The following is a 24794-nucleotide window of genomic DNA, read 5'->3' as shown; positions in this document are numbered from 1 at the left end:
ACCTGCTTAAAAATTATTCACACTTCCAGATATCATTAACAGTAATATATCGTTTATAAATTATTACATACAAAATTAATGGTAGTTATCAAGATTGGTGTGGTTTGGAATTGCTAAAACGTGTTTAGCAAAAAATTTGATCAAAATACTGACTTTGAATTAAAAATGAGTATTTTTGGTTATCGAAAATGAACCAGTGGTATTTTAAAATCTACAAGCATAATATGTTGCTCTTCTTTCAAATATAATTAATCACCTTGCTTGTCATTTGAAATTATTTAGTTTGTTTCTCGTTTTATGTCAATATGGTTGGCGGCTTTTATTTTGAAATTGAGAAACAGGAAGTTCGGAAAGTTTAAGAACATCTTCGTTCGGAGCTTTGTTTGTGCTTGCGCCCAACAGAGACTCGTTGTTTATGTTTATTATATAGGTTTTATGTTGGGCCTGTGGCTTTTTATGTTATTTGCTTTTTGAAATATATTTATTGTTTCTGAATGCTACATAACGTTAATTATCGTTATGGCGGCACAGTTTTATAGTAAGTTTAACATATCTTCAGGTCGTAGTTAGCCTATGGACTGTAGATTAAGTTACATAAATACATTTATTAGCAAGTGCAGTTATTTGTTGTTGTTTTTTTACGGAGATTTGAGACAAATGCATCCGATAGACATTTAAATGATTAACGTTACCGACAATTTCAACAAAACGACTGGGTAAGTTTTAAACTAGATCCTGCACTTTTTGTTATGAATATAAAAAACTGCTATATATATATGCTCACATAATCCATGTTTTTGTTTGTTTTGCAACGAAACTCTTCAAATATAGAAATATATTGGGTGTAACAAGTTAGCAGATCATTACTTTTATTTTTGTGAGCATGAATAACATGTAAGTTTGTAAGTCATTGTAATTTTATTTCGACTTCATTTATATAAAGGACACTTTAGTTGAGTTTCGTTTAACATACACAAGGTATATGTGACAGTTCCTTACATGAAAACAGTTGTAATTTGTTTTAACTACTTTCCCTTTTTTCAGATTATGGCGTCACCAGAGATTAAAGACCCTCCCCTGAAGAATTCATCCAGTGCTGCGTTAAACAACACAATAATCAAAGAAGCTTCTCCTGAATCAAAATGTCCTATATGCCTCGATCACTTCAAAAACATATCTTACCCTAATGTATGCATTCATAAGTTTTGCTTCTTGTGCATTTGTAAGTGGTCAAAGAACAAAGCAGAATGCCCTTTATGCAAGCAGCCATTTAACTCCATCTATCACAGCATTAAGGCTGAGAATGACTACAAAAGGTTTGATTTGCGACCAACAGAAAATGGCTCATTCGGCAATGTGGCAGGCCAAAGATTTAGATATCGGACTACACTTACAGGTGACCACAGACCAGCACCACAGCGAACGTCACCTCCCCCTGACCATGGGATCATATTCGAGAGTCTGAGCGAACCCCTTCCTCCGCGCCACAACAGAGATTTCCATCGCATGATGAGGAGGTTGGCGGCAAGGCACAGGGCAGAGAGTGAAGGCAGGTCTGTGCGGATTCTTCGTGAACAGGAAGTAGTTAAATTCAGACGGGCCTTATACAGAAGAGGCCTGCGAGTTCAAAGCGTGCAAGATGGTGGCCGCACCAGAGAGACCTCTGCCGAGTTTTTCAGAAAGAACCCGGCTTGTCTTCACAGGCTTGTGCCTTGGTTGAGACGGGAGCTCACTGTTCTGTACGGCATGCATGGTTCTTTTGTCAACATACTGCAGCACATCATCATGACTCTTATCACTCGACACAACTTGGATGATCAGGCTGTTTTGCATGAGCTTAGGCCTTTCTTGCTGTCACACACAGAACATTTCTTGCACGAGTTTCTTAGCTTTGCTCAGTCTCCGTTCAACGTTGAGGCATACGACCAGCATGCTGTCTATGACCTGCCTGGCCCCTCCACAGAGGACAGCAGTTCAGAAACCTCTGTGATTGCCATCTCTGAGGATGAGAGTGATTCTTTAATGCCCGGACCCCAGGATTTTACCACTCCTAGGGTCAGCTTAAGCCAAACCGCATGGGATGATGAGACTCCTGGGCCGTCATACTCTTTAGAACCATCTCAGGTTTTTCCTTTCCATGTGAGAAACTCAGACTCTGAAAGTAGTGTAGAGGAAACGACAGTGTCTGTTGCTGCTGTGACACATCAAGATCATACCTCAGGCAGTGATGAAGACTGTGTAATTGTTGGGTATCTCAAGCCTATTGCAGAAAGGACACCAGAACTGATCCAGCTTACCTCTGATTCAGAGGAGTCTGACGAGAATGGAGAGCCACAAAGTCCTCGACCACCCCAACACATTCGTTTTACTTCAGAGTCACCGTCTGTCACTCAAAGACCCTCGGGTAGGTCACCTAAAGACACTACGCATGTCCACACCTCAAATCGCCATAGACAAGGAGATAACCATGATAAAAGACATCATGAAAGAGAAGGATCCTCACGTAGTAACAGGACGCACTCCGGCTCTCATAGCAGAAACCACTCATTATCTAAAGATGGTACGCATAAGAGGAGATGAGAAAAAGAAACCAGTCACAACACTTCATCTTATTCGCATTCGTATAGCCGGTATAAAGAGAGCTGCATGGGATATTATACAGAGACGCACTCATCTTACTCCAGCTATTACAGAAATGTCCATGATCGCTCGCGTTCTAGGTCACGGAGTAGAAGGCGAAGCAAAGACTGCCGGGACAGAGTCCACTCGAGGAGTAGTTCTAGATTTAGCTCCAACTCCTCCATCCGTCATGGCAGAAGCCACTCGAGGAGCAGCTGTAGAATCAACGTGTCACAACAAGATGAATACGGGAGGAAGAGAACGTACAAAACAAAGCATCTAGAGAAACGCCAAAGAAAGAGTTCTGGAAAATCATACTCTGAACCTGTTGAAGATTGTATAAGGAAGAAAAAGAAAGAGAAGAAGCGTCACAAGAAGTCCAAAAAGAAAAGTAGGAGTCCAAGTACAGACTTTGGTTGTGATGATAAGTCTGAGGGGCACAGCAGGAAACATCACAAAAAGAGGAGGAAACACAGGAGGAAAAGCAAAAGAGACAAGGGTAAAGGGAGGATGAGAAGGAATAGCCCAGATCTGATTACAGTTACCACTGACAGTCAAAGTGACAATACAGACCCTACTCTACCCTCAGATAGTAATGTCTGTTTTGTTAAATCCACTGTTGTTATTGCAGACAGTGCTAGAAAAACACAACAAGCATCTGCTGCCACTGAATGTAGTTCTATTGGGGATGAAGAAAATCACCCCCCAAAAGATTAATGTCATACTGCCTTTTAAAATAAACAGTTATTGAAACAAATTGCCAAAAAAAAATGTATGATTGTTTATAAATATAAAGTTTGTTTATAAAGTTTTATAAATTCCAAATGTATACATGAAATGCTAAATATTAGGCCCAATAGGTTTGTAATTGTATGACTTCATGTAACATCAAGTTAACAATCATTTTGTACAACAACATTCTCAAAGGTTTACATTTTTTTCAGACCTCTTTTATGTGACTGGCTCTAATAAACTGCCTTTTACAATGTATTTTGGTGTGTATATTTGCTTTAAAGACTCACAAAGGGAGTTTAACAAACATGTACTATAAAAAGCGCTACTGAAACACATTTAATACGTTTATCAAATAGATTATTCAAAAGCAAGTTAAAGTGCACCTATTTCATTGCTAAAACAACGTTATTTTGTGTATTTGGTATAATCCAATGTGTTTGTGTGGTTTATGGTTTAAAAACGAAGACAGACATTATCAGAATTTCTCCCGCTTTGTCTCACAGCCTGTAAGTTAATTCCTGTTAGCAACAGAAACTTTCAAACATGGTAAGGAGCATCACATTTCTTGCTGACATCAGAGGTATTCATACCAATGAAAACTTAGAGATAAGCTTTTGTACAAAATCTGTGCTTTCATGAAACAGGGAAATTTGGAGCTACAAAAATGTACGGTATTTGGAAAATAATGTTTTTCCAACCATAAACCACGCGAACACATTGTATTATACCAAATACCGGTGATGGAAGAAACAAAGGTTTTCGAACCTTCAAATCAATTAAACCAATTGCTTTGCAAATGTATTCAGTTTTTCGAAGCGTTCGAAACACCACACACTCTGGCGACACCTGCTGGTAAAAATAGTTTAAGCAGCAAGATCTGTCCAAACATTTTACACTTTTTACAAAATAATAGCAAGAAAAATAAATTATTTAATTTAATTAAGACATAATTAAAAATGTATTCTGTGTTTTTAGTTTTATTTATGGCAAACAAATCATTAAAACAAACTCACTTTTAATTATGCACATTTTTGTCATTAAATCTGTCTATGAACAAAAAGTAGACAAAATAGTAGTGTTATTAGTGAGAAGAATGAATGTTTTATGAACTTTTATAAAAAAACTGACCCGAGTTCACATACACTAGTCATTTGTGATCAACTTCCCCTAGTGGTGAATCGTCAAATTTTCGAAACGTTTCGAAACAGTTATGACGTTTTGAAGCCTCGTTTGCTAAAATCATGTGACTTTGGCCAGTTTGAAACAAGCTCTGAACCAAGGATTCGAAACAAAAGATTCATAAATGTTTTTCGAAGCCTCATGAAGCGTGCTTCGAAATTGCCCATCACATAACACAACATAACGTTGTTTGTAGCAATGAAATAGGTGCTCTTTGAGGGCTTTATTAAAATATTTGGGTGTAGACAGTAGGTGGCGGTAATGCGCATCCAAGTTTACAAAGCGGAATAAAATAGGAGGAAAAGAATAAACAAGGTAGCAACAACAGGAGAAGGGATAAGATACTCAGGATGCTGTCGTGGAATATCTGAAGAATATAGGGATATATGATAGGATATAGGTTATTTATTATTATTATTATTATTTTTTTCCCCCTAAATTTAATTTGTATTATTATATATTAATGTAAAGTAGATCATTTCCATGCTGCATACTCCGATACAGTAGGTGGCGGTATGCAGCTGATAAGTCATGGTTGCAATGTGCCATAAAACGAAGAAGAAGAAGAAACAAGGAAGCAGTGGTGCTGCTGATGTGACTGTTGTTACACGTGAAGGAAAATGGCATCGAACAGTCATGTAATTGGCTGTAAAAATTGTGAGTAAAAAAGGAATGGAATAATTTACAAATCTCATAAACTTATATTTTATTCACAATAGAATATAAATAACATATCAAATGTTGAAAGTGAGATATTTTGAAATGTCATGCCAAATATTGGCTCATTTATGATTTCATGAGAGCTACACATTCCAAAAAAAGTTGGGACAGGTAGCAATAAGAAGCCATAAAAGTTAAATGTACATACAAGGAACAGCTGGAGGAGGACCAATGTTTAGGAATAGGAATGTTCATTCTTGTCTAATACAGGCTTCTAGTTGCTCAACGGTCTTTGGTCTTCTTTGTTGCATCTTCCTCTTTATGATGCACCAAATGTTTTCTATGGGTGAAAGATCTGGACTGCAGGCTGGCCATTTCAGTACTCAGATCCTTCTTCTACGCAGTCTTGATGTTGTAATTGATGCAGTATGTGGTCTGGCATTGTCATGTTGGAAAATGCAAGGTCTTCCCTGAAAGAGACGACGTCTGAATGGGATCATATGCATCTAGAACTTGGATAAACCTTTCAGCATTGATGGTGCCTTTCCAGATGTGTAAGCTGCCCATCCCACACGTACTCATGCAACCCCAAACCATCAGAGATGCAGGTTTCTGAAAAGAGCGCTAATAACAACTTGGGTTGTCATTGTTCTCTTAAGTCCGGATGAAATGGCATCCCAGTTTTTCAAAAAGAACTTCAAATTTTGATTCGTTGGACCACAGAACAGTTTTCCACTTTGCCAAAGTCCATTTTAAATGAGCCTTGCCCAGGGAAAACGCCTGTGCTTCTGGATCATGTTTAGATATGGCTTCTTTTTTGACCTATAGAGTTTTAGCTGGCAGCGGAGAATGACACGGTGGATTGTGTTTACCGACAATGTTTTCTGGAAGTATTCCTGAGCCCATGTTATGATTTCCATTACAGTAGCATTCCTGTATGTGATGCAGTGCAGTCTAAGAGCCCGAAGATCACGGGCATCCGGTATGGTTTTCCGGTCTTGACCCTTACACACAGAGATTGTTCCAGATTCTCTGAATCTTTGGATGATATTATGCACTGTAGATGATGATACCTTCAATCTCATTGCAATTTGTCTCTGAGAAACTCAGAAAACTATTTTTCGCTGCAGCATTTGGGGAATTGGTGATTCTCTGCCCATCTTGACCTCTGAGAGACACTGCCACTCTGAGAGGCTCTTTTTATACCCAATCATGTTGCCAATTGACCTAATAAGTTGCAAATTGGTCTTTCAACTGTTCCTTATATGTACATTTAAATTTTCTGGCCTCTTATTGCTAACTGTCCCAACTTTTTTTGGAATGTGTAGCTCTCATGAAATCCAAAATGAGCCAATATTTGGCATGACATTTCAAAATATCTTACTTTCAACATTTGATATGTTATCTATATTCTACTGTGAATAAAATATAAGTTTATGAGATTTGTAAATTAGTCCATTCCTTTTTTACTCACAATTTCTACTGTGTCCCAACTTTTTCTGTTTTGGGGTTGTACTTGAAAATATATAAGCAGTGGTTTTATCTTTTTAATATACATTATTTTATAAAAGTAGCCTAGGTAAATCTTCTCTTAACCTTATCTTAACTAAGACCTATTATAACCTTGCACTAAACCAACACATTTAATTCCTGTAAACATTTATAAACTATTATAAAAAATTACCACCAGTAATTGTTTCTGTTTTGATTTATTTTAGATTGTTTTCAGTCATAGTATTAACTTCATTATGTTCTTTGTTATTTCAGTTGTAATGAATTTTCTATTATATGTGGGAAAATATTAATAAGTGAAAGTGATCCCTTAACTTTTGAATGGGTAGTCCATATTATATAAGCTAGTTGGAGAGAAAAAAAATACTGCTCTATGTGTAATTGAATAGTAAGCTACATAATAATATATTATACTTCATTATATATAGCAGTATACATACTTTATCTTCTGTACATTTCTCCTCATCTTTTCTCTTTTCTTAACCTGGACACTTTGATGGCTCTTTTTCTTATCTGTAGTTTAAAATGTGTTGCATTACATCTACCGCTCTGCCTCCATATGCGGTGTCTCCATTAGATGCTGTGTAACTTGAGGTGAAGCCCACCGTAGCTCGATCTTCTCTGAGTAACAGCTGAGTACCCACCCGGAAGTAACAAATCTTCTCTGGACAAACACTACAAAGTCCCGACCAGATTAACTGATGGCATGGTGACAATGGTATGATTGGCGCGAGGTTCAGTTGAGGCATTAAAATCCGATCACACATTCTGTTATCCTCGACACAGAGCGCGCGGTTCATGGCTGCGTAGCGTAGCAACGGTGACGCGACCCACGTCATGGAGCGCAACTTCCGCTCCCTAGCACTTTGTAAAGTAATGCTTTGACTCGTTTTAACGCGTTGTTAGACGCGATATGTGAACGAACACTTGAACGTTTAAATATAAAACAAGTGAATAAAAATCTTTCTGCGGGCCAGATTATGTTATATTTTTGAAAGGTGACGCGGGCCGCAGAGATGGGGAGGGCGGGCCGCAAATGGCCCGCAGGCCGGGAGTTTGAGACCACTGGTTTAGATGGATTTGTACACTCTGAAGGGAGGTCAGCCATTCTTTGTTCCTCTGTGGGTCTCCTAAGCTTCCGACATGTGACACAATGATGCTCTGTTAATGCCTGGAATCCAGTAGCCTTGTGATCTGATCTCATTAATTGTGAGGCCCTTTCCTTGGTGTTTGACATTCACATGACATTCAGAGATAATCATCTTTGTTATGTGGTGATATTTAGGTATGACTGCTGGGTGTTTGACTGAGTTGGGTAGGGGTGCATCGCAAAGCCTTCCTTCCACCTTGAGTACTCCTCCTTGATCTAGGAAGGCATCAAGATGATATAACTTGCTGCCAGGTGACAGCTGGGCTCCCTTACTCAACAACTTGATATCCTAAGGATAGGTGTTTCTTTGTAAGTCCTTAATAATGATGCATTTGGCATTTTCTCGTTCAGCTACAGTACTAGGACTTTGGACTTATTTCCTTTTGCTCGGCGAACAAGGCAAGCTACAGCTTGGACAGCTCTAGACCATAAAGACAGCTTTAATAAGTGGTCTGAGAGGCTGATTTCTGTTGTTTCTGTACTCAGTGTCTGAACTTCAGGATCTCCAATTGCTAGTGCAATGTCAATATCTCCAACAGGAGGTATGTCTTCAATAAGAAACTTGGCCCTGTCAACCAGTTTGAGGTAAGAATCTCACCAGCGTTCAAACCTCTTGACGCATGGTCAACTGGCTTTTTCATTAGTGGGAACATATCTCCACTGTTGAGGATAAGTGCTGAGATGGATCTTCTGGCCACGAACGTGTGAAAGCGCCGTGCTTTGTTGTTTATGTATCCCAAAACTACTTGAGAATCAGTCCAGAAATGTTCTTCTATGTCTGCATATTTCAGCTCCTGTTTCAATATATTGCTCATGGCAACTGAGATGGGAATAGTCTGGATCTTAATGGGAGCAACTCTTGATTTCCCTATGACCAGGGCTATCCGCTGTAACTGGCATCAGAGAAGTGATGAAGTTCTCTTTTGATGACCTTTCCAAAGTTTGCAGGCGCATAGCAGCAAGGTATATTGATCCGCTCCAAGTTCACAAGATCAGCTTTCCAAAGCTCCCACCTTGGCTGTAATTCTTCAGGAAGGGGATTATCCCAGCCTGTTCCGTTTCTGCACATTTCCTGAAGCACTAATTTTCCACTGAGCAGGAAAGGAGCAATAAAGCCCAGCGGATCGTACAGTGAATCAACTGTAGATAGTATGCCACGGCGTGTTGCTGGCTGGTCTTTGAGGTCAACAGAGAATCTAAATCTGTCAGAATCAATGCGCCAGTGTATCCCTAAAGCTCTCTCTAGGGGTGTGTCATCGAAGTTGAGGTCAAACGACTTTACTTCAATAGCTCGTTCAGAAACTGGAATGCTATCCAGAACAACTCTGTCATTGGTAATAAATTTGGGCAGTCTAAGACCACCTAAGGCGCACAGTTGACAAGCTTCTCTTGCTACCTGAACAGCTTCTTCTGTACTGGCTACACTGGTGACACCATCATCTACATAGAAGTCTGTTGTGATGAATTTTGAGCCAAGAGGATACATGGACTCATATTCCTTAGCAAGATGTTTTAGGCCATAGTTGGCGCATTCAGGTGATGAAGTAGCACTGAAAAGATGGACCTTCATGCGGTATTCTCGTGGGTGTGAAGACAAGTTTCCATTTTTCCACCAGAGAAAACAGAGGTAATTTCGATCTGCTTCTTCCACATGAAATTGGTGAAACATCTTTTCCACATCGCACATAAGGGCGACGGGATGTTGTCTGAACTTTACAAGAACACCAGTCAGATTATTCATTAAATATGGACCTTGGAGTAAATGGTCATTAAGGCTGGTACCCTGGTACTTGGCAGAGCAGTCGAAGACAACACGGAGCTTGTCTGGCTTTTTGGGATGGTACACCCCGTGATGAGGGATGTACCAGTTCTCTTCATCCTTTCCTTCCCTATATACTTCTTCTGCATCACCAACTACCTCTTCCATAAACCTTAGTTTAGTGTTCCTTGTACCTTTCATCTTTCAACAGTTTTCTTTTGAGATGATTGAGCCTTAGAATAGCAAGCTGTTTATTGTTAGGCAAATGAGGTCTTGCCCTGAAAGGGAGAGGCATCTTGTAATGTCCGTAGTCATTCTTCCTGATGCCTTGCTGCAGTTTGGTCAAGAAGAGGATGTCATCCTGTGAGACAGTTGTATTGTCTTCACCATCGTCTTTGAAGTCAGACTCCAATACTTTAATAACATCTGCTGGAGTCACTGGGGGTAGCTCTTTAAAACTGACTCGATGACAAATGGTATTGAAACAAATGGTATTGCGATTCCTGGTCTGATGACAGACGACCAACAACGCTCTACCTAGGTCTGTATGAATTGCATAGGGTTCATTGTCTCCTTCCAAAATCACCTCTTTTGGTGCCAAAGCCCTTGGGCAGCTGTAGCCTATGAGAAGGCCAACCTCACAATCTTGCAGAGGTGGAATTTTGTCCACTATTTTAGACAGATGCTTCCAATGTCATGCTGTGTCACAAGTAGGGATGTGAGTACGGCTCACTGGAATAGAGTCCTTAGTGTAGGCAGGAGGCAGACTGAGAACAACAGAGGAATTGTAGCCTCTTACTTTGAGTCCTGACACTCTTTCACTCGGTATGATAACATCCGCAGTCATAGTTGTTAATTTCAGTCTCACAGGACAGGAGTCAGCATGTAGCTTGTTGCTCAATTCTCATTCGATAAACACAGTATCACTCTGGGTGTCAGCAGAGCATAAACAAGTTTTTCAGAGCCTGGATTCCTCTCAGTTGATACCCACACTGGCACGATCATTGAAGTATTGGTGGATGTTTCATGATTCTCTACTTTGTGAGATGTAGCAGTAGTTTTCTCTGTGTCACCTTGGTTTGAGACTGGTGCAGGGATGAATTTCTTTGTGTAGTTTTCGTCATGTAGACATGTTGGATGTCTACCTTTGCAGCTGTCACAGGACAAACGGTGACGGTAGTCTTTTGCAGCATGGCCCGGTTTCATGCAACCGTAGCAGAGTTTGTTCTCCTTCACATATTTCCATTTCTCTTCCAGGGATTTTGCCAAAAATTTAGAACAGCTGTGAATATTATGCTTTCTGTCTTTGCAGAAGAGACACGTGATATAATTTCCTTTAGTGGGGCTTTGTTCATTTTCATCATTCTGTTTATCTTCTGTAGCTGTTCGAATGTGAAAGATGTTAGCCTTGTTCCTTTTACTGTCCTTAGGATTCCATTTTTCTGAAATGTGGTCAGAGGCACGACGAGCGTTGAAGGAGGTCACTGGATTACATGTAATCTCTGCTTCCATTGACATGAAGGTCACAAAATCTATAATCTTTGGAAAGTCTCAATCAGTGTCTGCGTGACCTGACGGTTCCACTGTGCTGCTGCCCAATCTGGTAATTTGTGTATGAGTTTTTGGTTTTCATCACAGTCATTCAGTTTTTCAAGCCCTTTGACGTGAGGCATAGCTTGATGACATGCGTTCAAGAAGTCTGAGAATTCTCTGAACCCTTCAGCATCCTTAGATTGGATCTTAGGCGATTTGGATAGTTTAACTAAAGCAAAAATAAATAAAGAGTTATTTAGCAGCATTTTGCTCAAAGTTTAGCAATAAAGTCCTTTTGGTGAAAGCCTTTTTGTTTAGTTCCTTGACAACACGTCCTCTATAGCTGGAGGTAAAGGTGTCAGCTTACTTCATTAATGGGGGATTTAATGGTCATTTTCAGTACTGGTTAGGAAGTTTTTGGTCATAGACCGGGCTCAGTGCTTCCTGTTTAGCTTGACATGTGTGTGGGTCAACTTCCACATCTCCAAATAAATGTGGGAAGACTCAAGTGTTCAGAGTTGTGATGTCACATGCTTGTATATCTGCCAACCATCTTGCTAATCTCTGTGAGGACACACCCTTTATTCGTCCCTGCAACAACATTTGTACCGGAATGTGCACTGTGTTAAAAACCTACAATAGGTTCTGTTGTCGTCAGCATCCAGTGAACCGCCAGCACATGCTGTGTTTATGACTGTTTATGACGCAATTTTCCCCTGTGGTCTTGTGCTAAAACGCCACTTACATCGACCTGTAAACGGCTTTGACGGGCAATGCAGACCGAGCATGGGCGCAGAGCATAATTGCAAAAATTTTAAATTTGTGAATGCTTTTTTGTGGTCGTCCGACCATTCGAGCACATCAGAGGGCTTTGTCTTTCCCTTTATGAGGGCGTATAAAGGTGTTGTGATGTTGGGAAGTCAGGGATGAAATCATATAAAGGTGTTGTGATGTAGTGAAGTCAGGGATGAAATCTCATAATCTCATGTCGTCGACATAATGAATTACATTTCCTGTTCTGGGTACTGGTCTGAGAGTATCTTCAAGCACCCGGTGAAAATTGAGGGACTGTTATGCCACCCTTGTGGCATTCTGCAGAAAGTGTATTGTATTTGGTTTACGGTGAAGGCCAATTTTCATTGATCTTCGCGTCTGATTGGAATAGACCAGAAACTGTTCTTTTTGTCGAGCGCGGTAAACCACGACGCATTGGTTGAGATCTGTGATAGTAGTGTGGATGGGTTGGCTACTATGGTTGTAGCTTTTGGGAATACTTTAAGACGTTGATAATCAATATAAAGGTGCCACTTCCCATTCAGTTTCGGTATGGGTAAACACAGAGAATTTGTTGTTGAACTACATCGTCAAACTATTTCTGATCTCAAGTTGTTTTACAATGTCATGAACGGCTGCTTCTGCTTCTGGTTTGATTGTGTATTGTTATTGTGGGGGAGGGGGGTCTCCATCGAGCTGTACGATGCAATCAATGAGTCCACATTCATGTTCATGTGTAGCCCAAATGCTGTCATGTTTGTCAATTAGCTGTTGAATGGGGTCTGTAATGGATATGGACATAATGCTGGCCTTGTTTTTTGGTGGGCATTTTAAATCAATTTGTTTTTCAAAACAATGAATTACGAAGCCATGTTTTCACATAATGTCCATACCAAATACAGTTCCCTCACTATTATTAGGCAAAACCCAGAAGGATTCTTCTAGAACTGCAACGCCTATGACGGGTTGTGTTTGTGTTGCAATCATTAGCGTATCACCAATTCCCTTTATTTGAATGGTCTCATCTGTCAAAGGTAGCGGTATGTCAATAAAAGAGCAAGATGCACCAGAATTAATAAGTACGTCAGCTAACCGGCCTCCTAGATTAACTCTTATTTTAATTCGGTTCCTGCTTTGGACTATGCTCCAATCGCAAGGAGGCCACAGATTCCTATGGTGAATAGCAGTCGCCGGAAGTTCCGGTCGCGCCGTTATTTCCATCAATGAAACTCCTCGCAATAAACTCGTTAAACTTCTCTAATTTAATATCGATCTCGGACATTGTTGATTGGTCCCTAGCCGATTGGTTTTTTAAGTCTCCTTATTTTTTGTGGCAGTTTTTTATGGTGTGATTGGGTTTTCTGCAATAGTAACAGTACATTCGAAATTTGGGGCCAGATGTGTGCGTGCCTTTCCCTTCTGTCTGCCAGCGTGTGGATGCAACAGCACTGGGTTTTAACATCCATTGCTGTTCTATTCTCAATCCCCAGTGCACAATTGCATTAAATTAGTTTTCTGCCGGGTCGACACAATTTATTAAAAAGCTTTCTGAAATGGGATACCAGTGTTGTTTTTTATGATTTGTAATAATGGCTCGTGATCGCAGCTTGCGTTTTCCATCCCAGAGTGCTCTTTGTATGTTACCCACACACGCTTAATATATGCTTCAAATGACTCACCGTTTGCCTGTTTGATTTCCAGAATTCTACTCCAATCTGAGTTTGTGGGTCCCCTTAGATCTAACAATGCTTGTTTTAAACGTTGGTAAATGACTTCGTCATTTTCGTCAACATATTTCTCTATTATGTGTCCGGATTTCACTTCTGGGGTTAGCTTAGATCTGAGCTCTGTGAGAATGGTTAACAATCCGATTTGCCATACATCTCTAGTTTCTAACTTGTATACAGTGGCCTGTAAAATTAATGTTTTCCAATTCATCTGAAATTGTCCCTTTCGGAGCATGACTCCTACGATTTGTTTGTGTTTTGAACACTCGTCGCATGTTAGCGGGCGGCTAATCAAAGTTATTTCATCGTTCACGTTTGTCATGGTTTTAAGAACGTCAACACAAACAGATTTTGAGGGTGCTTCGCTTGATATTGTTCTCGTTTTAATGGGACTTCGTTGATTTTGCTCATGTTTTTGTACAGTAGCTCACTCTTCGATTTGGATATCTCTCCTTGTTTTGTTTGTCTATGCAGCAACATCATCATCATCACTATCATCAATTCTTTCCGATCCAAAAGTTTCATCCAGTGCTGCTTGCTTAACTGGAGCCACTGGGAAGCCTGCATTACTGCAGCAGTCTTCGAGAGCAGAGATGTAATCGCCGCCGATTTTTAGTCCGATTTTTTTACTTCTTTAGCCCATCTATTTCTCTCGCCATTAACTCGCTCTGCCTTGTCCAGCTTTGTTTTTCGTATGTAAATGCTTCAATTTGTGCCTTTAGTATTTGCAATTTGTCCGAGTGCTCTCTTTTGATTTCTCGGATATTTGCAATCGTGTGTTCTGTCTCAGCGATTGTCTTGAGGTCATTTTTGCGTAGTAGGTAGACGATCTCCTGATCTACACTGCAATTCTGTCCCTGAGAAGCCATGTTTCCCACTAAATCCCGATTTCACTGCATGAAAAGTGGAATTTTCGTCAGAATGTGGCACTGTAGATTGCTGTGAAACTCCAAGTTTACGACTGCGCACGACAATTTGCAGCCAACACCGAAAACTGCCGTAAGTTGTCAGAAGTTGACGTGGGTCTTGCTTGGAAGTTGTCCCCCCTTCCCCTAATTCTAGGGGAGGCTTTAACATGTAAATGAACATGCTGTGAGCTATACAAATGCAAATCAGGGTAGCAGCTGGGGGAGTTTTACTCAGGTAACATTCTGAGAGGTTTTAATCTTTGATTTTAAGAAAATCTTTGGTATCAGTAAAGCCAAATTACAGACTCTTAAATTTTAGTTTGAATTTATTTAATTTTTAAAGTATGCTACACTGTTAACACATTGTCTTCATGATGTAAACATCACTTAGTATTTTGAGTTATGGACATTTACTTAAAAAATCTTAGTTCATTTAACTTTTAAGTGTATAAAATTAATTAAACTAAAACATTCAAGTGAATGAACTTTAGCAGTACATGTTGTAAGGAACACCCATAATCCTTTGTCTCAGAATATTACGATTATTTAAGCTTTTTTACAGAATTAAGAACTAATAAGAACTTTAACTACTTAAATATTTGTTAAAATGTCATAGAGGTTTATGCTCTAATATTATTCATGTTGTTTAGTTTAAAATGATAAATGACCATTTTTGTAAATGAAAGTCCCCGTTCAGGTGATCAGTGTTTATTGACATAAACAACACATTGTATTGTATTGTGTTTCAGTGGAGAATCAAGTTTATTTAATGACTGACTAAGTCATGAGTTTTGTGTTATAATACCATTTATAACACTAAGAGAATTATAATTATACATTAATTAAAAATATATTTTTTTTCAACTCAGTTAACTAAGTGGAGATGTTGGACAGAGTAATTCAAAATCAACTTTAAGTTTAATGACAATCATTTATCAAACTTTTCTTCACCATTTATCACAATACTTTCAAAATATTTTTTCCTAATAATTTTTAAACTATCCCTTTAAGTAGATTCAATTTCTTCAGGCTAACAGTGTATATTAATTACTCGTAATTAGCAATAACCAATGTTAGATAAAAAAGATACACCAAACTATTTATTTCAACAATTTTAATTGTTTTGACAGAGTTTTAATCAGGCTCAATTTGTGCATTCTATGCAAACCCCATCAAACAACATGTCAAACAACAAAATGTCTGTCCGGATGGGAATGAAGCAAGGTAACTTGTGCAATTACATCACAGCTCAAATACTGTGCATAGTGGAATGACTACAGTTTATTGAATTCACATACTGGTAATCCTGCCATACTTGTCCATCATTTACATCTCCTAACACACCCTTTGGCAGTTCCCGCTTTCGCCTTTTATCTAATTTCTCTTCAAATCCAAGTCTTTTAACAAGTCCTCCCAGAGACTGCACAACACTCTTGTAACAGTAAGAACGTATTGGATGGACATACTCTTCACCGCTCGAATATGTAGCCTATCTTAGCAAGGCAGAGCCATATTTCTTCCTTAATGCAGACCTCTGCTGTGGGTGATTGTAGAACGGGATGTGACCACAAGTCCTGCAAACCTTTGTACCATCCCGTCTGTGCTCATAGGTTTCAGTAAGCATGTACACTGTCATACATTTTGGACAAACCACATACTGTAAGAAGTCGTCACGGAGGATACCAGTCAATTTCATCATGGCCAAAAGTTTCATCAACAAGTGTTCTGTTTTTTCACTTCTGGACTGATCACTTCCATGCTCCTCCCCATCTTGTATGTGAGGATAGGCTTCACTCTGCTCCTCAGCAAGGATTTCCCCCTCTTCATCCACATAGTCATCCTATGGAAATTTAAAGGACATATTTAAAACACATGCAATGCACATACTCAGCACCACCATTAGACCATTAGAGATTGAAAAGTCCATCATGAATATGGCCATTTGAGATTGAAAACCCCATCGTTAATATGGTCATTTGAGATTTAAAAAGAACATAATTAATATGGTCATTTCTCATCAATATGGCCATTTGAGTATGAAAAGATTTGAAAACTGTAGTTGGAAAAGATCATGTGCATCTCAAACAGCTAGCTTTATCCTAGTGCAATGAACCAGTTAAGTACTTTGTGTGAACTTCATCCACTTCAACTTCATTTTAGTTTTTTTTATACTTTATAAAGTGTGTTTATACTTTAGTTGCTTTCATTAGTTAACTAACAGAAATTTGATAGTAGAAAACAATAATGTGGGTGAAACATGTAAGGTTTTCTCATTTTAGCTCTGGATTAGCATGTACTGAACTTTATACTGGTATATCCAAATGTAATTTCATGCTTACCACACAACAGGAGATGTCCAGGAAAAGATGAATGCTTTGGTCATCTGCTGTTTCGTCTGAAAAACAACAAACAGAAGATACCGTTATGCATTATAACGCGATATTCCTATTTAATTATAAATTAATTTATACTATTAAAATAACAACAACAGTGATAATCAACATTTAACTAGACCAGGGGTCTCAACCTTTTTGTGAGCAAGGGCTGCCACAATGGATAAAACATGCTGGATGGCTACTTTTTGATATAGCATACTCAAAACGTTTTTGTTTAACTTGTTGATTTTATTTTATTTTATTTTACTTGTTGATATGTTTTAGTATTGTTTAAAATGTTAACATACGTAAAGCAAGCCAAGCTTATATAAAAATATGTAATTATGCTCACCGTTGTCTGAACTGCAATTTGCTGGGTGCATTTCTTCAAATTCTTCAATCACTTTTTTTTCTGGGTCCTCGGATTGCACTTCACTTTCACCAATCTCTCTAACTCCAGTAAAGTTATCCGGGTCTTTACACATGACAGGACATCACTCACAGGGGGTTCATGACTGGATAGCAGCAGGCTCTGTACGTTATCTGACCTGACGTAGTCCTTTTGGATTTTTTCTCCCAAACTCCATTTTTGAAATAGCGCTGTGACGCGTCTGATACGTGTGGATCCATTTGCAACTCTTTATTGTAGTAGATGTACAATCAAATCAAGGTAACACTCCAGTAATGCACAAACGTAAACACAGACCAATGTCGAGGCAGGCAGAGAACGATCATAAGCGGTAATACAGTCCAAAGTCGGGGCAGGCGGAGAGCATTCATAAACGATAATCCAGTCCAATGTCGGGGCAGGCGGCAAGCAGCAATAATCCAATAGACAGTCCGAAATATACACCAGGAAAGCAAACACTAGAAAACACAGGTAAACGCTCAGTAATGTTGCGGGGCAAACAAGACTTCGCAAAGTACAAGTGTCCAAGTCCCAGGTTAAATAGACCCACTGATACGGTGCAGCTGGTGTGTAATCAGCAGGTCACGGGAATTATGGGAAATGTAGTATCGCTAATATGCAGGTGAATGTGAGGGTTGTGCACCGGGGGCGTTAATGCTGACATCCGTCACAGAGCCCCCCCCCTGCGAGCGGCTCCAGACGCGGGAAGCATTTTTCCGGGGACGACCTCGGGCACGAGGGGCCGGTTTGTCAGGATGTGATTCATGGAACTGGTGAATGAGGTTAGGGTCCAGGATGTTGTCCGCGTTCTCCCATGACCTCTCTTCAGGACCGTACCCCTCCCAGTCAACGAGGTATTGGATGGTGGAACCCTGCCGTCTGGAGTCCAACAGCTCGCGGACCAGATCCTCATCCTCACCGCCAACGACGATAGGAGGGGGGCCCGTCAGTCTGGATTCTACAGCCGCCCCCGGGTCCTCAGCGGGTTTGAGCAGAGACACATGAAAAGTGGGAGAAATGCGATAATTAGCAGGTAGTTGTAACCGGTAAGACACAGGAGTAATCTGTTTGACAATTTTAAAAGGGCCAACATACCTGGGACTTAGTTTTTTGCAGGGGAGACGAAGTCTTAGATCTCTGGTTGAAAGCCACACCAGCTGGCCAGGTTCGTAGCTTGGTTCGGGACGTCTGTGGCGGTCGGCTTTGTCTTTAAACTTCTTAATAGCTCGCGACAGATGGATGTGAGCCTGTTCCCATACCTCTTGACTCCGTGTGAACCAGGCGTCTACAGCAGGAACATCTGTGAGTTTATCATCCCAGGGGAGCATCGGGGGTTGATATCCAAGGATACATTGAAATGGGGTGAGACCAGTGGTGGTTTTCTTGATAGAGTTTTGAGCATATTCCGCCCAAGGTAGGAAGCGACACCAGTCATGTTGGTTTTGATGGCAATGGATTCTGAGAAATTTAGTAAGTTCTTGATTGAGGCGTTCCACTTGTCCGTTAGATTGTGGGTGATAGCCGGATGTGAGACTGATGTTAATGTTGAGAGTTTTGAAAAAAGCCTTCCATACCTTGGACGTAAACTGAGGACCCCGGTCTGATACAATGTCCTCTGGGAGCCCATAGTACCGAAAGATACAATGCAAGAGTTGTTCCGCTGTTTCCATAGCAGATGGGAGTTTGGGCAAAGGGATAAATCTGCAACCTTTTGAGAATCGATCAACCACGGAGAGAACGACAGTGTTGCCTTTGGAATTGGGTAAGTCAGTGACGAAGTCGATAGCTATGTGTGACCAGGGTCTTTGTGGAACTTCGAGGGGTTGAAGGAGACCTGCCGGGGCTTGATGAGGGGCTTTACTGGTGGCGCAGATGGAACAAGCATTGATGGCCGAGCTTACATCGGGGTACATGGATGGCCACCAAAACCTGTTTTTTAACATTTGCAAAGTGGTGTTGATGCCGGGATGGCCAGAGGAGAGAGATGTGTGCACCCAGAGAATGACTCGTTTTCTGTGTGATAGAGGAACAAATATACGGTCAGCAGGACATTCAACTGGTGGTGGGTTGAGATTATTGAGTTGATCAATCTCCCGCATAATGTTCCATTGTATGGGTGCAACAATGAGGGAGGGTGGGATGATGGGTTCGGGGCAAACAGACTGAGGGACAGAGTCATATTGACGTGAAAGGGCGTCAGCTTTGGTGTTTTTGGAGCCAGGTCGATATGTAATGGTGAATTGGAACCTTGTGAAAAAAAGTGCCCATCTTGCCTGTCTTGTGTTGAGCCGTTTAGCTGATTGTAAATACTCAAGATTACGGTGGTCAGTCAAAACGGTGAAGGGATGCTTGGCGCCTTCTAGCCAATGTCATTCGGTCCAATGAAATGCCGTAGCCAAGGCAACATCTAGTGTATCTATGACCTTGAATCAGGGCTGCGTTCAGCCCCGACACAACGTTGCACAACGTTTATTAAACAGAAACGGTGATGCATTGAACTTGTGATGATGCAAGAGTTGCAACTACGGTAGCTGAGAGGCAATTCTTTGTGTTCTTTTTTAAATGTTTCTGAAGCCTGATGAAATCGTTATAAATGTGTGTTTAATACTGTAAAATACCCTCGATGTTACAGTTACTGACCTTGCCGTCCAGAATGAAAGACAACATTGCAACTTGCGCATGGTTATATACATCTTTTCGCTGATTGGGCCGACATTTCTGACACACCCACCAAACAAGAGAAAACGCTTCTAAAACCAGGGGCACGTTCAATCTCACACCGGTGCGCAACGTTTTGCTACGGTTTCCGGGTTGAACGACATGTTTCCTGGAAATGGTGTGCAACGGCGTACAACAGGTTTTAGAAGCGTTTTCTCTTGTTTGGTGGGTGTGTCAGAAATGTCGACCCAATCAGCGGCAAGATGTATAAAACCACACGGTAGTAAAGAGACAGCTCGCTCAATGGGTTCAAGTTGGAATGTTGTCTTTCATTCTGGACGGCAAGGTCAGTGACTGTAACATTGAGGGTCTTTTACAGTATTAAACACACATTTATAATGATTTCATCAGGCTTCAGAAACATTTAAAAAAAGAACACAAAGAATGGCCTCTAAGCTACCGTAGTTGCAACTCTTGCGTCATCACAACAGGGAGTTCAACACATCGCCGTTTCTGTTTAATAAACATTGTGCAACGTTGTGCAACGTTTTGTCGGGGCTGAACGCAGCCCAGAGCACGTGCTCTTCTGCGACGCCCAAATGCATGAAACAGACACTCGAATAGCCTGCATCATTTTAATCCCGTCCGAATCGGAACATAAAATCATAGACGTCCTGGGGGACACGTTGAAACTCAAACGTTGTTTGGAAAACTAATCCCGTCCGAATCTCTTGTCTAATTGTCACACCTCAATTTTGCCATTTTTATAGCATTGTATTTTTATTAAAGAAATTTAATAATACATTTTCAGTGGGATTTAAACCCCTTTTGGCCCATTTGACATGTAAAAGAAAACCTGCTTAAAAATTATTCACACTTCCAGATATCATTAACAGTAATATATCGTTTATAAATTATTACATACAAAATTAATGGTAGTTATCAAGATTGGTGTGGTTTGGAATTGCTAAAACGTGTTTAGCAAAAAATTTGATCAAAATACTGACTTTGAATTAAAAATGAGTATTTTTGGTTATCGAAAATGAACCAGTGGTATTTTAAAATCTACAAGCATAATATGTTGCTCTTCTTTCAAATATAATTAATCACCTTGCTTGTCATTTGAAATTATTTAGTTTGTTTCTCGTTTTTTGTCAATACGGTTGGCGGCTTTTATTTTGAAATTGAGAAACAGGAAGTTCGGAAAGTTTAAGAACATCTTCGTTCGGAGCTTTGTTTGTGCTTGCGCCCAACAGAGACTCGTTGTTTATGTTTATTATATAGGTTTTATGTTGGGCCTGTGGCTTTTTATGTTATTTGCTTTTTGAAATATATTTATTGTTTCTGAATGCTACATAACGTTAATTATCGTTATGGCGGCACAGTTTTATAGTAAGTTTAACATATCTTCAGGTCGTAGTTAGCCTATGGACTGTAGATTAAGTTACATAAATACATTTATTAGCAAGTGCAGTTATTTGTTGTTGTTTTTTTACGGAGATTTAAGACAAATGCATCCGATAGACATTTAAATGATTAACGTTACCGACAATTTCAACAAAACGACTGGGTAAGTTTTAAACTAGATCCTGCACTTTTTGTTATGAATATAAAAAACTGCTATATATATATGCTCACATAATCCATGTTTTTGTTTGTTTTGCAACGAAACTCTTCAAATATAGAAATATATTGGGTGTAACAAGTTAGCAGATCATTACTTTTATTTTTGTGAGCATGAATAACATGTAAGTTTGTAAGTCATTGTAATTTTGTTTCGACTTCATTTATATAAAGGACACTTTAGTTGAGTTTCGTTTAACATACACAAGGTATATGTGACAGTTCCTTACATGAAAACAGTTGTAATTTGTTTTAACTACTTTCCCTTTTTTCAGATTATGGCGTCACCAGAGATTAAAGAGCCTCCCCTGAAGAATTCATCCAGTGCTGCGTTAAACAACACAATAATCAAAGAAGCTTCTCCTGAATCAAAATGTCCTATATGCCTCGATCACTTCAAAAACATATCTTACCCTAATGTATGAATTCATAAGTTTTGCTTCTTGTGCATTTGTAAGTGGTCAAAGAACAAAGCAGAATGCACTTTATGCAAGCAGCCATTTAACTCCATCTATCACAGCATTAAGGCTGAGAATGACTACAAAAGGTTTGATTTGCGACCAACAGAAAATGGCTCATTCGGCAATGTGGCAGGCCAAAGATTTAGATATCGGACTACACTTACAGGTGACCACAGACCAGCACCACAGCGAACGTCACCTCCCCCTGACCATGGGATCATATTCGAGAGTCTGAGCGGACCCCTTCCTCCGCGCCACAACAGAGATTTCCATCGCATGATGAGGAGGTTGGCGGCAAGGCACAGGGCAGAGAGTGAAGGCAGGTCTGTGCGGATTCTTCGTGAACAGGAAGTAGTTAAATTCAGACGGGCCTTATACAGAAGAGGCCTGCGAGTTCAAAGCGTGCAAGATGGTGGCCGCACCAGAGAGACCTCTGCCGAGTTTTTCAGAAAGAACCCGGCTTGTCTTCACAGGCTTGTGCCTTGGTTGAGACGGGAGCTCACTGTTCTGTACGGCATGCATGGTTCTTTTGTCAACATACTGCAGCACATCATCATGACTCTTATCACTCGACACAACTTGGATGATCAGGCTGTTTTGCATGAGCTTAGGCCTTTCTTGCTGTCACACACAGAACATTTCTTGCACGAGTTTCTTAGCTTTGCTCAGTCTCCGTTCAACGTTGAGGCATACGACCAGCATGCTGTCTATGACCTGCCTGGCCCCTCCACAGAGGACAGCAGTTCAGAAACCTCTGTGATTGCCATCTCTGAGGATGAGAGTGATTCTTTAATGCCCGGACCCCAGGATTTTACCACTCCTAGGGTCAGCTTAAGCCAAACCGCATGGGATGATGAGACTCCTGGGCCGTCATACTCTTTAGAACCATCTCAGGTTTTTCCTTTCCATGTGAGAAACTCAGACTCTGAAAGTAGTGTAGAGGAAACGACAGTGTCTGTTGCTGCTGTGACACATCAAGATCATACCTCAGGCAGTGATGAAGACTGTGTTATTGTTGGGTATGTCAAGCCTACGACAGAAAGGACACCAGAACTGATCCAGCTTACCTCTGATTCAGAGGAGTCTGACGAGAATGGAGAGCCACAAAGTCCTCGACCACCCCAACACATTCGTTTTACTTCAGAGTCACCGTCTGTCACTCAAAGACCCTCGGGTAGGTCACCTAAAGACACTACGCATGTCCACACCTCAAATCGCCATAGACAAGGAGATAACCATGATAAAAGACATCATGAAAGAGAAGGATCCTCACGTAGTAACAGGACGCACTCTGGCTCTCATAGCAGAAACCACTCATTATCTAAAGATAGTACGCATAAGAGGAGACGAGAAAAAGAAACCAGTCACAACACTTCATCTTATTCACATTCGTATAGCCGGTATAAAGAGAGCTGCATGGGATATTATACAGAGACGCACTCATCCTACTCCAGCTATTACAGAAATGTTTATGATCGCTCGCGTTCTCGGTCACGGAGTAGAAAGCGAAGCAAAGACCACCGGGACAGAGTCCACTCGAGGAGTAGTTCTAGATTCAGCTCCAACTCCTCCATCCATCAGGGCAGAAGCCACTCGAGAAGCAGCTGTAGAATAAACGCGTAACAACAAGATGAATACGGCATGAAGAGAACGTACAAAACAAAGCATCTAGAGAAACGCCAAAGAAAGAGTTCTGGAAAATCATACTCTGAACCTGTTGAAGATTGTATAAGGAAGAAAAAGAAAGAGAAGAAGCGTCACAAGAAGTCCAAAAAGAAAAGTAGGAGTCCAAGTACAGACTTTGGTTGTGATGATAAGTCTGAGGGGCACAGCAGGAAACATCACAAAAAGAGGAGGAAACACAGGAGGAAAAGCAAAAGAGACAAGGGTAAAGGGAGGATGAGAAGGAATAGCCCAGATCTGATTACAGTTACCACTGACAGTCAAAGTGACAATACAGACCCTACTCTACCCTCAGACAGTAATGTCTGTACTGTTAGATCCACTGTTGTTATTGCAGACAGTGCTAGAAAAACTCAACAAGCATCTGCTGCCACTGAATGTAGTTCTATTGGGGATGTAGAAAATCACCCCCCAAAAGATTAATGTCATACTGCCTTTTAAAATAAACAGTTATTGAAACAAATTGCCAAAAAAAAATGTATGATTGTTTATAAATATAAAGTTTGTTTATAAAGTTTTATAAATTCCAAATGTATACATGAAATGCTAAATATTAGGCCCAATAGGTTTGTAATTGTATGACTTCATGTAACATCAAGTTAACAATCATTTTTGTACAACAACATTCTCAAAGGTTTACATTTTTTTCAGACCTCTTTTATGTGACTGGCTCTAATAAACTGCCTTTTACAATGTATTTTGGTGTGTATATTTGCTTTAAAGACTCACAAAGGGAGTTTAACAAACATGTACTATAAAAAGCGCTACTGAAACACATTTAATACGTTTATCAAATAGATTATTCAAAAGCAAGTTAAAGTGCACCTATTTCATTGCTAAAACAACGTTATTTTGTGTATTTGGTATAATCCAATGTGTTTGTGTGGTTTATGGTTTAAAAACGAAGACAGACATTATCAGAATTTCTCCCGCTTTGTCTCACAGCCTGTAAGTTAATTCCTGTTAGCAACAGAAACTTTCAAACATGGTAAGGAGCATCACATTTCTTGCTGACATCAGAGGTATTCA

At 40.1% G+C, this 24794-nt stretch overlaps 2 protein-coding genes and 1 pseudogene across 2 annotated transcripts; all 3 read left to right on the top strand.

The window, feature by feature from the left end:
- The first annotated feature begins 353 nt into the window (after nucleotides 1–353).
- Nucleotides 354–2580, top strand: LOC141362108 (E3 ubiquitin-protein ligase Topors-like). The gene is made up of 2 exons (XM_073863914.1): nucleotides 354–716; nucleotides 1045–2580. The coding sequence occupies exon 2, from the start codon at nucleotides 1048–1050 to the stop codon at nucleotides 2578–2580; it is 1533 nt and encodes a 510-aa protein (XP_073720015.1). The 5' UTR covers nucleotides 354–716; nucleotides 1045–1047.
- A 66-nt stretch (nucleotides 2581–2646) lies between these two features.
- LOC141363550 (uncharacterized) lies at nucleotides 2647–3336 on the top strand. The gene has a single exon (XM_073866350.1). It carries the CDS (start codon nucleotides 2647–2649, stop codon nucleotides 3334–3336), a length of 690 nt encoding a protein of 229 aa, XP_073722451.1.
- An 18558-nt stretch (nucleotides 3337–21894) lies between these two features.
- Nucleotides 21895–24462, top strand: LOC141362112 (E3 ubiquitin-protein ligase Topors-like; annotated as a pseudogene).
- Nucleotides 24463–24794: the final 332 nt, after the last annotated feature.

This window comes from Misgurnus anguillicaudatus, chromosome 3 (genome assembly GCF_027580225.2).
Source record: "Misgurnus anguillicaudatus chromosome 3, ASM2758022v2, whole genome shotgun sequence".
In the NCBI taxonomy this organism is placed as follows: domain Eukaryota; kingdom Metazoa; phylum Chordata; class Actinopteri; order Cypriniformes; family Cobitidae; genus Misgurnus; species Misgurnus anguillicaudatus.
This window is presented reverse-complemented; position numbering and strand designations above follow the sequence as displayed.